Here is a 13,604-nt window from a genome sequence, read left to right as displayed (position 1 = left end):
CTAATGCTGCTGCGATTATAAACCTTTATGTTTCTACTGGAGGTAGAAAACAGGGCAGTTCTTGTTTCCCACCGTTGCCAATAGCATTTATCGTAGGTTGGAGTTACTCTCCAGTATTCTACACTGTAAGATTACTGCTGTAGTAAAGTGGCGATATGTAAGTAAAACTAATTAAAGTAGATTGGATTAAAGCATGTAGAGACTTACTGGACAGATCCATTGCTGGGTTTCCTTCCCAGTTTGGCCAGGCGCCTTTTGGGAGAGCGGATGAGTAAACCCACGGGAAAGTTCAGGGTTTGTTTATTTACGTGGCTGCTTCTCTCCTCCGAAATCATTATTTTAACGTTTTTTCAGCTTCTACATAAACATGGCGAACATGAATTTATTCACAGCTAGTTTTCACGATAAGAAGCGAGCGTAGTCCACTATTTCGACTCCCAGAAAATCAGGAAAATGTGTGTAAGTACTCCAACAGTGTATCGGCATCCATGAGAGAAGTTCACATTCCCACATATGGTGAAGGAGAACCAACTTCAAGCTGCTAAAATCGGACCGCTGGAGGGTAAAATCCAAACTGGAGTCGACGTTAAGGAGGAAATACAAAAAAACAGACGCTTACGTTGCTTTTTATCCGTTTCTGAGCTGTAAAACGGGTGAAATCAAAGCCAGGTCCATGATAAGAAAGCCGTTAACTCCGTCCGGAATTCTGAAGCGGACTGAATGAAACTACCTGCTGCTGCACGAGCCACTACAGCAACACGTCACCGCGGCGTCACGGTAAGGAGCGAGGGGGCGGAGCTAATCACAGCAACACGGGCATACACAACTGTCCTTCCTACTTTGTGAGGACCTGCGGGCACGTAAAGCGGAGTCTCACTTCTTTTAGTCCAATTAGTTAGCTAGTCTTTAGTCTCATCATACTACTTGCATAATACTATTAACCTGCCATTAACGTAAGCACTAAAACCACGAATAAACCTTTAAACAAGCGCCTGAAAGTGAAAAACAGAAACGTTTTAATGTCCTCAATAGCTTGGTTTTAAATCAGCATCGGTCCCCACAAATGTATAGAGACAGGTATACACATGAACACACGTTACTTTATATCTATGAGAATCTCATGCTCATTGTCCTGGTAACTCCACTACACTTATATATGCAAATAGGAGTGCCCTTTCATATATTTTTAAAAATGTAATAGCAATATTAAAAAAAAAAACAAACATTATTTTTGGTTTCTTGTTTTACTGGGTCCATCAAACAAACGAAACAAGGTGATATAACTAAGTTATATAACTAAGTTAATTAAAAAAAAACCCTAAACGAACTTTGGAGACTTTTTGGCAACGTTAAGGAGTTAATCATTAACTAAGGAATATTACTGAAAGATAGATGTTTTAATTGATGTGGGGGAACAATAGTAATATAGCAAAGATTCTCTAAAGAGTACAGGATATAAGGTTATTTAAGCTCTATGAATTCTAATTTGTGAGAAAGAATAGAGTTTCACCTGCCTTTTAAACCTGTAATTTTAAATGCTGTTATCTTTAAATGTAAATTATAGGTTTGTGTGTCCTGGAAATATTTAAAAATGATACCTATGAAATTGCTAAATCTGAAGCGTCACTCTTTCAATTGTGGCCAATTTATGTACAAAGAGCATCATCTAGTGGCAGGAAATTGCCTTGCAGCTACATCAGGACTTACTAAATAAAAAGGCTTCACTTCATCTCATTCCCATCTTTAACCTTTATTAAATACTGCTGTGGTTCATTTAAACTGTTTGTAAAGACATTATTGTTGTTTTCAGTAGATTTAAGATTATTTATATTAGTGCAGTGATTGTCACCAAAGGTTCTGTGTTCAATTTCTGCAACAGTTCATCAATTAATCAATAAATTAAAGGTGCAGCAGCTGCTTTGGTGGCTGATAATCCATGTTTACATTCGTTTTTGTTTATGGGTGTATTTTCAAATACTGTAGATGATTACAGCAGAATACCTCCATGTAAATACACATACTTGAGAGAATGCGATTGTCCAGGCTCAGCCTTAAAGACAGGATGAGGCACCTACTACTGATGTATGAGTCTGTGTATTGACCTGATACCAAGTAAATACACAGCAATGAACTCATAATAGCAGTTTATGCGGGGGAGAGAAGCATGTCATGATTTATGAAGCAAATGCATCAGCAGTATGCTTAATCTGAGCTGGTCATTTGTTAGCAGACAAGTGACCATCACAGATACAGTCTGTATCTGAGTTAGTTAAACATAAGAAGGTAGATCCAAAGAGAACAAACCTCTCTAAAGCATTTCTTCTTATGTGTTGGACAAACTTGCATGGGGACTCAGAGATAGGAGGCGCCAAGTCAAAAAGACTTTCAGAGAGTCCTACGTGCTACTGGATGCATATATATTCACATTATACAGCTACATAAGAGTTCCAGTACATTTTTCATTTGAATGGATCTTGTCACCCAAAGGCCAAAATTGTAATGCATTATCAATTTTCCTTATAAATTGAATTTAGTTCTGCAAATATTTACTCATTTTACATTAAAAAAACAAGCACCTTTTCAGAAATGCTGAGATGATGGAGGGACATGCTAGAGGATATACATCTGTCTCTCTTGCTCCTTCACATTTTTGCAAAATGGGTGTGAACCCACTGATGTCAACTATGCAACAATTAGTTTTTCTGTGCCTTATGGTGTAATTAGCCAGTACAGCAATATTTTACAATACACACCAGTCACCCCTCATCTGGGGCTCTCCTCGGCTCTTTCCGGGAGAGTGGCACGGTTGCCCCTCTGTTGGTCTTCCTTGGTCTCTTGTGCTCTGAGGGCCTCTGGATGTCTGGAGCCTGGATCTCCTCCATATCTGCTTCATGCCCTGGAGGACGGGGCTATGGCCCCCCGCACCCTCTAGCAGATCATTACAGGAAGGAACCTTTTAAATAAAAGCGCGCTCAGGCACACAGGTGTACACACGGGTGCTCACAGACACAAACTACACCCTTTTTGGCTCCTACCTCAAAGCACACAGTGTGCTGTCAATCCTACGTGCTGCACAATAATATTCAATATGTAGTATTTACTGTTATATTCACATAGATCATCGCGATGATGTTGTTTATTATATTTATCTCTTTTTTGCTTGTTTTCTCTTTTTTCTTTGTCAACAAGTGATCCAGGTGATTGATATATATTTTTTTTGCCCTTTATCACCGTTCCTCTTCCCCGCTGTTTTTCTTTCCCTACCTCTTTTTCTTTCTCCCTTTTCTTTCCCCAAGTCATGTCTGTCCTGTGTGTAGCAAGTGAAAATAAAATAAAATAAACAATAAAAGCAAAGGTGAATCAAATAGACCAATACGGCAAGGCCAGGATGGTCCATTTGGTAAAGTAAGTCCATTGGGCATCTTTCTTTGCCTTTAGACAATAATTCTGATGGCAAAAGAGCCAAACGGGACAGGCAAAAAAACAAAAACAAACAAAAAACAAACAAACACACAAAAAAACAATACACACAGGTACTGTATCATGCATATGCTGTATATGGTACAGTGGAATGGACATTTGTTCCATAACTACTTGTTCTCTGTGGTAATTCTCCACAGCGACAGGATGAGGTCCTTTGGGCATTTGGCCAGGATCTCTCCAGGGCAGCACCTAGGTGATGCATTTTGGACATGCCCCACTGTGAGGAGGCCCCACAAGAGACCCATATGTCAATATACATGTCTGCTGCCAATAAAAATATGCATCAGGTCGTGTCATCCTCACTGCAACCTGTTATTCACATACTGCACCTCCATAAAGAATATATTTGCACTGTAGATAATAAAAGCTAGAAAAACACATTATTAGTAATCATTCATTATAGTTCATCTATTTCTTAACACCTTTTCATGACAGATGAGTTTTTCTTTTTTTTTATTGTCACTGATGCTTCTGGTGAGAATATCTCATAAACAACACGAGGCAGGTTCAATATAACCAAAACCTCAGACTCACAGTAAACATCATGCCAGTGTTATAAGATACAGCATCCACAGCAGTGTAAAGTTAAGAAAGGTTTCTTCATAGTTCAGAGATCGCTCAGCAGAGAATGATTTAAAAGTGTATGTGTGAAGTGGACTGTTACAATCGATGAGAATTAGCCCACCAAAATATAATCAATGCTACTTTTTTTTATAAAGCAGGAAAGCACATTCTTTTTTTTCATTTAAATATAATTTTTTACATTAATTAAAATTAAAGCCCAGTGCAATGCCAGCTTCTAGCTTTGCTTAACAGTGTGTAGAACAAACCTGATGACATGAACTCCCAGAAACTTAAACATCAGCCAAACACATCCAAGCATTGAGGGGTGTGAGCAAAAAAAAACAAAAAACAAAGCTATTAGTTATTTCTCACAATCTTTTACTATATTATTGGATTGTTTTGAGCAACATGAAGGTTAACAAAGTGAGAATGTTTTTCCTGAAGTGGTCATTACAGTCTCAATTGTTTGAGTTTGTATGGAGATTTCTCCACAACGCGTGCTGATCACAATTATTGACAGTCTGATATAATAAGTTGCTTTATTTGGAAATGTGCAGGGCTCGTCTCTGTCATCGTCTGACAGAATTGCACCATCAAGATGTGGCAATTCCCAAATTGGCCAGCAGGTGTCACTGTGGAGATTGGCTTCAGATTGTTTCAAAGCCTCGATACTATTGCGGCACAAATGCTTGGCCCATCACTATTCTTTGGAACAGAAAGGTAACAAATCCAGAGTGCCAATCACACATGAACAGGAACAGAATCTCCTCCACTGTCTCTCACACAGAAACGCCAGGCTTCAAGGCAACAACAGAACCAGACTTACTGATCAGAGATGGTCTTTCTGGTTTTGAAGTGAACTGCAGCACTTTTCTTTGGGAATGGCTGCACTACAACGACTTTACGCTCAGTTCAGTTTTGTTGGTATAATCAGAGAATGATAGGTATGCACCACTGACTCATGTGATGACTAAAACACCTGCATGGTATGCTCCTTACCGATTGTTTTTGTCATGGACACTTCAGGCTTTGCTTTCAGTTTAGGTTTTCTTTCTAATTCTGTCTAGAAATCTTATGTTTTCAACATTGTGCCTCTGTACTGTTCTTCATTTCTGTTTTACTTCTAGTTGATTGTGGTCAGATTGTATTGTCATTGCAGAGTTTATAATTGGGCATCCCTGCTTGGGCTCATTGTGACTCTTTAGTCATTTCTGTTTACTTCTTGTTATTTTATAATCCAGATAATGTTAAGAGTTATTTAAAGTTATATCCTTGTCTTTTTATGTATTTAAGACCAGCCTCCTGTAGTGTTTCCTTGTATGTCATTGTCATATCTGTTTAGTGGTTTGTTTACTTTCTGTTTTATCTGAAAGTCCCTTGTGTGTGTTTACACAGTCCTGCCCTGCCTGTCAGTCATTGTTTCAGTATCTGTTTGTGTGCTCTCGTGTTCTCCTCGTGATCCTTTTTGAAAGTTTTCTTATTTTTTATGTGTGTTGTGGATTACTCCTCGACTTTAATAAAAGGTTAGTTTTTTGTTATTTCTGCTTAACTATGAAAACTGCATTTGGGTCCTAACCTGCACTGCATGACAGTTTGCTTTGGAGGAAGTAGTTTCAATGCAATGTGATGACAGTATGTGAACTTTAGTTAATTATATTAAACTAAAATGTTGTTAGGTTGAATTAAATTTATGAAAATTAATTCTAAATTTTCTTTTAGTGTACAGCAATTCAAAACTAGTTACAAGTTCAGAGACAACACTTATTATCGAATTGAACTTCAGCTGCCTATTGTGTTTGATGACTGCATATTGATGCTTACCATGTTGACAAAATCTGCCCATAGACAGTCAAGTCTGACAAGATTTCACAGTTTCTCTAACACATGCAGGAACATAGACACACACAAACACACATACAAAGATGAAAGTAGCAGTAATATTGCTGATATCCAAATATCCAGATATTAAGAAAAAGGTTAAATCTGAGAGGTGAATGAAACAAAAACGGCAGAGATTTGGTGCTCATTGTTTGCTTTTCACTAATCTGTTGTTTCTGTAACATTAAATATGACATCTGAGCTGCTTTGAATACTTTGAGAGTAGCCTCTCCTTGTGAAGACAGAAGTATGTGTTGTTTATATGTGTTTTTGTATTTTAAAGGTGAAACTAAGTACTAAGAACACCCTGTTTGACAGGTTGATTGTGGTATGTTAGCACTTTAGGTGTTACTAATGACTCTGAATCTCTTTCCTGGAACCTTCAAAATATATGCAGGTGTTTTAAAACGCCTTTAAAACGCTCCAATATTCATTGGATCAAAATTTTGATGCCTAAGTTGTCCAGTGGCTTTGAAAAAACCTGAAGAAAAGTTACATCAGGAAACACAGCTTGTTTGGGAATAGCATGGTATGACTTCCTTTGGTGAATTTTGCAAAAATGCGTGAATATTCTTCCTGTTCATATCAATGTCAGAGTGCTCAAACACAGGTCACTTTGGAGCCTCACCTCTCCAGCATACTTTATTATAGAAACGTCATTCGAAGGTTATGAATTATGGGAGTGGCTGTAGCTCAGGTCACCTTCTAATCAGAATGTTGAAAGTTCAATCCCCATCTTCTTCTGTCTGCTTGCCAAATCTCCTTGGGCATGATACTAACCCCAAGTTTGTCTTCAGTTCATCCATCGCAGTATGAATGCATGTGAGTGTTAGACAGAAAGCACTTACATAGAAAGATAGAAGTGTGCAGAGTGCTTTGTGTGGTCAGAGTAGAACAAAACTACATAAGAACCAGTCCATTTACCGTTTTAATTCAATTCAGTTCATCCATTCTGATGCAGGGTTGGCTCAGAGAAACAAACCCCACTAATTTCATGTCTTTGGAGTACTGGGAGAAAACCTACCCAAAAACGTGGAGAACATGCAAACGCCCCGACTTACAGGACTTAAAGAATCTGTTGCTAACATCATGGTGTCAGATGCCACAGCACACCTTCAGGGGTCTATTCTATTCTATTCCTCAATGGGTTAGGGCTGTTTTGTTAGCAAAATAGGGACCAACACAATATTAGGTAGGTGAACAATATGATGTCTGATTGGCGTACGGTTTCTCTGACTTTGAGATTGTGGAGAACTTGGAGGACTTCCTACAAGTTGAAGGAAAAACACATGCTGGGCTGGGATATCTTTGCTGTACTAATTATATATGTTTAAATCTGACTTAAGAATGATCTGGATCCAACTCCTCTAACAGGAGATATCAATTCTTCTAGCAGCACTTACAGCCCTGATGGAAAAGAGGGAGTGTGAAGACGCCAAGATGTCCAAGAAGATGCCTACTTCTCCATTTGACTACAGTAGTTCAGATGATGGTAAATATGCTAATATACAACACTGTGAAAACCTTCATATGCAAATGAAACTGCATATGCATAAAATTGGCAAAATTTGCAATGACAAAATATTTTCATCTTCAAAAGTAACTTTTCTGTGATGTAAGAAAATGAAATGACAGCAAACGAACTCATGAAAACATTTGTAAGTGTTGATTTTTGTTTTCTTTCTTTTGAGCTTCCAATCAGGTTCCATCAAATAGCCAGGACTATTTCAACAGACCTCCACAGCCAACAAGTAACCCTTACAGGCTGTACCCCAACAGACCATCAGAGACAACAAGTAACCCTTACAGGCTGTACCCCAACAGACCTCCACAGACAACAAGTAACGAGTACAGCCAGTTCAACAATCAGCAGGTCCAGAGCAGCAGTGCCTCCACAGATGATCCGAATCATGTCCGGCTCATAAACCACCTTCAGGTCAACAGCAGACCCCAACAAACAACAAGTAATGATTACAGACATTATCACACAGTCCACACAGACTTGGCCGCCTCCACAGACCTAGTGCGCAATCTCCAACTGTCCAGAATGTGTGGCTGTGTGGCTTGCCACATCTTCTACTGTAACACTGTAGTGAGGCACAACGCTCTCAGAGGCCGGGAAGGCGGTGTCATAACACTAGAGGTGGGCATAGAGAATAGAGGAAATAGGCGGAGCAACGGCTTTAGATACTTCACCAACAGACGCGTTAATCATTATCTAATGGTGATCCTAATCATTATTTTTAATATTGTGCTTTTAGTAATGTCGCTCTTATTTCATGGCAGGATATAAATTACTTTATGAACAAACTGCCACCAGCATTAGATAAAAATGTGGAAAACTGGAGATGCCATTTAACAGAGAAAAACAGAAATGAAAGCAGCATCTAAAGACATCAAACACCAAAAGGAAAACAAATGATTTAAGTCTGAAGCTTTTTTTCCTGTTTCACATTTCTACTATTATTGCAGTGGGACAGTATAAATACAATAGTGTGGAACAAATAACTCTAATAGGGACTAATTCAGAAAGCTGGTGACTTCTTCATTTTACTTGCAAAAATTACTGATGTGCAATTTTGATTTGCCATCTTCTGTTTTCTTGAACCGGTCATTTGAAGGATTTCACATTTAAAGCAAATCTGCACTGGCTGTTTCTTTAATATACAGTCAGTGGGTTAATGCAGGCACTTTCTGTAATCACTCTGTGCAAGTCTTACCTTAAACTCCACCAGGGGGCAGCATTTCACCAGTGCTAAATATTTTTTCTTACCCTTTGATTTTTATTTTCAGCCGTACTTCCATGTCCTCAAGAGGCTTCAGCTTTTGACTGTAATTAAGAAGGTTAATGACAGGTCTGGTTGACTCACTGCACCATCTTGTGGCACAAATTGGTTAATACATGAAAGCGGAGCCCAGGCCTGTTTTCACCGATATTTTGGGCACAGTTATTCTGGCAGTTCTTGAGAGCTTCAGTTCATTTTGGAAGTAATTTACAAAACCTTTAAATGAAAAAAGAAAAGCACACAGCTGCACTAATGTGCGTTCCCAACAAGTTTAAACGGTTTTAAAACATGTAAATGCTAAACATGTTCACACTGAGAGTTAATAACAGTCGGCCACTGCATGCACCTGTGGCATTTCTAAACAAACCCAAGTTTAATGTCTGTCTCTGTGTCTACACACACACACACACACACACACACAACTGTGTATTTATCTTGTGGTATTGAGTAACAGGCCAAGAGGCGGATGTGATCCACCTGCAGCTGCTGTGCACAGCGAGCGGTTTGGAGATTCAGGTCAGACTTGCGTTTTTACACCTTCCTGCGATCTGTGAGCTCTGACACGCCGAGAGCAGCTCGGCACACATACATTCAGTCTGTTTTCTCATTTATTTTGCATGAGGCTGGCCAGACAGAGTCCCTCAGTGAGGAACTCCTGTTATGCTACAGGAAGAAGCTGTTTGATTTCTAACCACCTTTCCTCCGTCTCTGGCTGAATATCACAGAGATGTCTGCTTGTGACTGATGACTGATGACTAATGTCAGTGTTGGCTTTATAGCGAGATTTTAAGTGTGACTCTTCTGTGTAGCTCAGCATAGGATTAATCATCTTACTGCCTCAAAATCTCTTTATTTTTATACTTATTTATATTCTGTATGATTGTTTTTGCTTCTCTGTTAAAGTACTGGATAAACTCTGTTTTAAAAAGGTCGCACTATAGAAATAAAGTTATTATTATTAATGAGACGGCACTGAAATGTCAGTTAAAAGAATAGAAATAGAGTTATATGTTTCTCATGGCAACAATGACAGAATAATAAAGTGCACTTTACTTTCATTCTGGGTCAGTTTTAAAGCTGAAATGAGGAAAATGAAGGAAACCTGACCGAGGCTTTAACACTGCAGGTAAATCAGGGTTCGAACCAGGTGGAAAACTGGAACAATCTGGAACTAGTCCTACAAATATTCACACAAAAGATCAAACTCTTTAGTAGATTTATTTTACTTAGGGATTTCCTTGTTCGGCCAAGAAGAAGACCGCCATGTTTGTGGTCTGCAACCGGATTACATTCAAGACATAGAGAAGAAGTCACTCGTGCTTTTGTCTATTCTTTTTGGACATGAATGGACCTTCCTTACTAAATGCACATGATGCACTTTGAGTAATATGATAAAGCTGTTTCTCTGTGTTATTTATCTATAACCTGAGTAATGCAATAATATTGTCGATCTGTGTAAAGTACAATAAAATGGTCTGATTTGGTTTTACTTTGCACATGATGCAAAACACACAGAAACGTGCGCCGAATCAACTAAATGACACAATCTGAAAGAAAAAAAAAAAGGATCAAAAACTTATAATGCAAAATTAAACGCAGACCAGGTTCAATGCTTTTTAATTTCTGTGCATACCAAATTTTAGAAAAGCACAAAATCCCGATTTTTAATCACGACATAAAAACATAAAGAAGATAAAAAATAACTCTGCTGTGTTTGACACTTTTCTTGATGCAGTTAATTAAAACGTTAAAATAAATACACTATTTTCTGTTGTATCAACATTAACACACACACTCCATTGAGGTAATAGTCACTGATTGGTGGAGAAGCATCAGCGCTGCCATGAATTATAAAAACAATCTAATACATAACAGAAAAACAGAACAGGGATGTAAAATGCAAGAATTCACTTTTCTCTTTGCTTTTTCTGAGTAATAAAAATGTATCTTTACTGTTTAGGAAGCATCTAAATACGAAGAGAAGCAGTTATCAAGATAACAGGATTTGATCTTTATCTAATGCACATAATGTGACTTTTTTAAGACTACAGAAGAAAATGAAAGAGAAGCGAGTGTCGCTTAGTGCTTTTTAAAGCATATTTCAGTTTCTTATGTAAATGTGTAGTTTCACTGATTGATCACATCCTGTGTTCATCTGCAGTCATTCAAAAATATGAATAACTATGTTAATAAAAATGTTTGAAAAAATGACTCTATTAAACTGTTTTATAAGTTTTTTTACAGATCAAATGAGTGATGAGAACATTTAGAGGTGATGACATGTGATGTGTGCACAACCAAACATCCTCTTATGCAAGTTTCATGCATGTAAAGCGAGCGTGCATGTAAGATTTCTCTCTGTGCAGCCATGTGTGTGCTGCATGCTTGAGAACAAACTATACAGGAAAGCAAGTTTAATAAAACTTAAAGCAACATAATTAAGTTGAGTTTTATTTATACAGCATGTCACGACCACAGTCACCTCAAAGCACTTTATACTTAAAGGTACACACCTCACAATATTAGAGAGAAACCCCAGTCTCAGTGTTCAGATGGTATCCTGTGAGATCAGGCAAAGGAAAAACTTTTAACAGGAAGTGACCTCCTCAGGGAGAGGTAGCCACAATCCAGTCTGAGCCTACAGCAGCATGATTATGGGATGGTTCAGAGTGCCTGATCCAGAGCTTACTATTAGCTTTGTAGTAAAGGAAAGTAATGACAAAGCTAATAGACTTTTACTGCAGAGGAGTGCATGTGTAGCTGCTGGAGTACATTTGACGACTAATTAAGAATTCTCGTTTAAATTCAATTCCTCATGTTTCTGAAAATGATATGTGCTCACAGGATTTCAGACTACATGCTGGTCCCAGCTGTGGACACATTAGCCTCAGTCTTCTTGTAGGAAAATGATCTGTAAGCATCAAGCAAGTTTTTAAATTGTGGACCGTTGATTCTGTAAATGAATCATAATAATAGATACTACTACTACTACTAGTACCGCTTATAATAAAAAAAATAATAATACTGCTAATTTAGCCCACATTTGAGAAATTATTTTGGTATGCGAGTTGTTGTAATATAAAAGTAAATAATATAACAATTAAAAAAAAATAGTCATAGTAACGCTGTTCTAATTTTTTTTAAAAATTAAAACCTGATTCTGTGTTTTGTGTGGTATTAAATACTATTTATTTAATTTATCTGATGTAGCATTTCAGTGTAGACGTATGATCTTGTGATTTCTGGGTTCCTAAAGATCAGGGACCCTGTTTTTTAATGAATACACATCAGTCCTTAAAGAGCTGCCGATTATCTGTGTTTTTAGATTTTTAGATTTTAGATAAACTACTACCACGCTGAAAATAAGCAGAACGCAATGGAAAATTTTCCCCATCTTCATTTCTTATGACCGTTTTGATGAACGCATCATTCATGCTCTGGCAGATTTTCAGTGTTTCAGGTCTCTGCAAGTTGATTTAAATAGGACTGTACATTAGTGCAGTTCTTTGAAGATTTATTTATTCAGCAGGTAGGTTTGCAAAGTACATTTAACATCTGAACATTCTCGAGTGTGTTGTACCTGCAGGACATTGAATAAGATATTAGCATATATCATTTGTATGACTGTTATGTGGTATTTTAAGTACAAAACATGATGCTGAACTGAAATTAAAACTGTATTTGTTTAATGTTTTATTCCAAAATATGTGAAAAATCACTTAATAACATAGTCAAGACATCACTAACATGGTAACCACAGGCACAGTTATCCACCCACTTGCTGTTATTTGTGACTGGCAGCCAATCGGAAGAAAGACAGCTTAAAGAGGGGAGGATCATGCAGAGTTACTGTAGAAAACAAAGCCATAAGGTTGGAGGTCCATTTTGATTTCTAGTGTTTTCTGTGTCTGCTTATGTAGAAGAGCCGCGCAGCCAGTTTGTTCAAAAATTGAAATATTTTAGTGTAAGTGACAAATAATGGTGGATTGCACTAATAACTTAGTCCAATTTCTTTTCCAGTTATGCTCACTTCTACCTTTAAAAACGAACATGGCAACAGTCAAGACATTGACGCTGAGTCTTTGGTTTAAACCCTAAATGTCAGCTCAGCATCTGTCTGGGGATCATATGATGACGCAGCATTTATAGAGAAGTTTCACTCTCATTGTAAACTTGTAGATATTTAGTTTCTGTTACCGACCATTCCCTTTATCCAATTTTCAAACTTTGAAAAAAAAGCATGATGAAGAAATTATCAAACCAGTGAGTGATGTCCAGATTTCAGGTTAAGTAATTTAATTTAATTGGGTTGCTAAAAACTAGGGTTCGCTTAAGATGCTTGATTATTAGAAGAGATTCATCACAAGATATTTGGCCACTTGGCGAAATAACTGCTGGTGAGACAAAGTGGGCTGAGTGACCTGAGATAGATTTTTCTGTATTTGCAGTTGAGTGACTGAAGTGACTCAGTGAGAGTGAACAGTACCTGTGATTGACGTATAACCTGGTAGTAAATACATTAAAGGGTTACCTTGGCAACTGGAGCCTTCTTTAAAATGCAAATGTGTGGTATGTTTCATAAGTTTGTGTAGTTTATGTAGGTGCTCAAAAAACATAAATGCATACAAAATTTAAAAATAAATAAATAATTGATCCAAATCTTAATGATGCCAAGATTTTCACTGGGAATTTGTGACAGAAGAATAACAGCAAGAGTGAAAGGGAAGGTTTACAAGATGGTAGTGAGAGCTGCTGGTTTGGAGATAGTGGCAGAGTTGATGATGTTAATATTTTCAGTGGGAATGATCAGAAATTAGAACATGAGAGGGACGGCTCAGGTCGGACAGTTTGGAGGCAACTTTGGAGGTTTGGACATGTACACAGGAGGGTAGC

The 13,604-nt window shown here is 37.7% G+C and overlaps 3 protein-coding genes across 3 annotated transcripts in view; 2 read left to right on the top strand and 1 right to left on the bottom strand.

The window, feature by feature from the left end:
- Positions 1 to 741, bottom strand: part of radil2a (Ras association and DIL domains 2a) — a 30,442-nt gene extending 29,701 nt beyond the window's left edge. Inside the window, exon 1 of the mRNA XM_006801960.3 lies at positions 208 to 741. Coding sequence (XP_006802023.2) covers positions 208 to 335 — 128 coding nt within the window. The 5' untranslated portion in view covers positions 336 to 741. The remainder of the gene's footprint in view (positions 1 to 207) is intronic.
- Positions 742 to 5,493: 4,752 nt separating this feature from the next.
- LOC148103039 (uncharacterized) lies at positions 5,494 to 8,218 on the top strand. Its single transcript, XM_087840083.1, has 3 exons — positions 5,494 to 5,570; positions 7,300 to 7,417; positions 7,617 to 8,218. Exons 2-3 carry the CDS (start codon positions 7,336 to 7,338, stop codon positions 8,216 to 8,218), a joined length of 684 nt encoding a protein of 227 aa, XP_087696209.1. The 5' UTR covers positions 5,494 to 5,570; positions 7,300 to 7,335.
- grap2a (GRB2 related adaptor protein 2a) overlaps positions 7,850 to 13,604 on the top strand; it is a 28,407-nt gene continuing 22,652 nt past the window's right edge. The window contains exon 1 of the mRNA XM_087840082.1: positions 7,850 to 7,889. The gene's annotated coding sequence lies outside the window, so the exon portion shown is untranslated. The remainder of the gene's footprint in view (positions 7,890 to 13,604) is intronic.

This window comes from Neolamprologus brichardi, chromosome 4, assembly GCF_056152115.1.
Source record: "Neolamprologus brichardi isolate AB-2024 chromosome 4, ASM5615211v1, whole genome shotgun sequence".
Classification (NCBI taxonomy): domain Eukaryota; kingdom Metazoa; phylum Chordata; class Actinopteri; order Cichliformes; family Cichlidae; genus Neolamprologus; species Neolamprologus brichardi.
The sequence above is the reverse complement of the archived record's forward strand: the minus strand, read 5'-3'. Positions and strand labels throughout refer to the sequence as shown.

Coding starts and splice junctions, on each gene's coding strand:
- LOC148103039 (XM_087840083.1), top strand. CDS start 7,336: ATGGAAAAGAGGGAGTGTGAAGACGCCAAGATGTCCAAGAAGATGCCT. Junction 7,418..7,616: donor CTACAGTAGTTCAGATGATG/GTAAATATGCTA, acceptor CTTTCTTTTGAG/CTTCCAATCAGGTTCCATCA.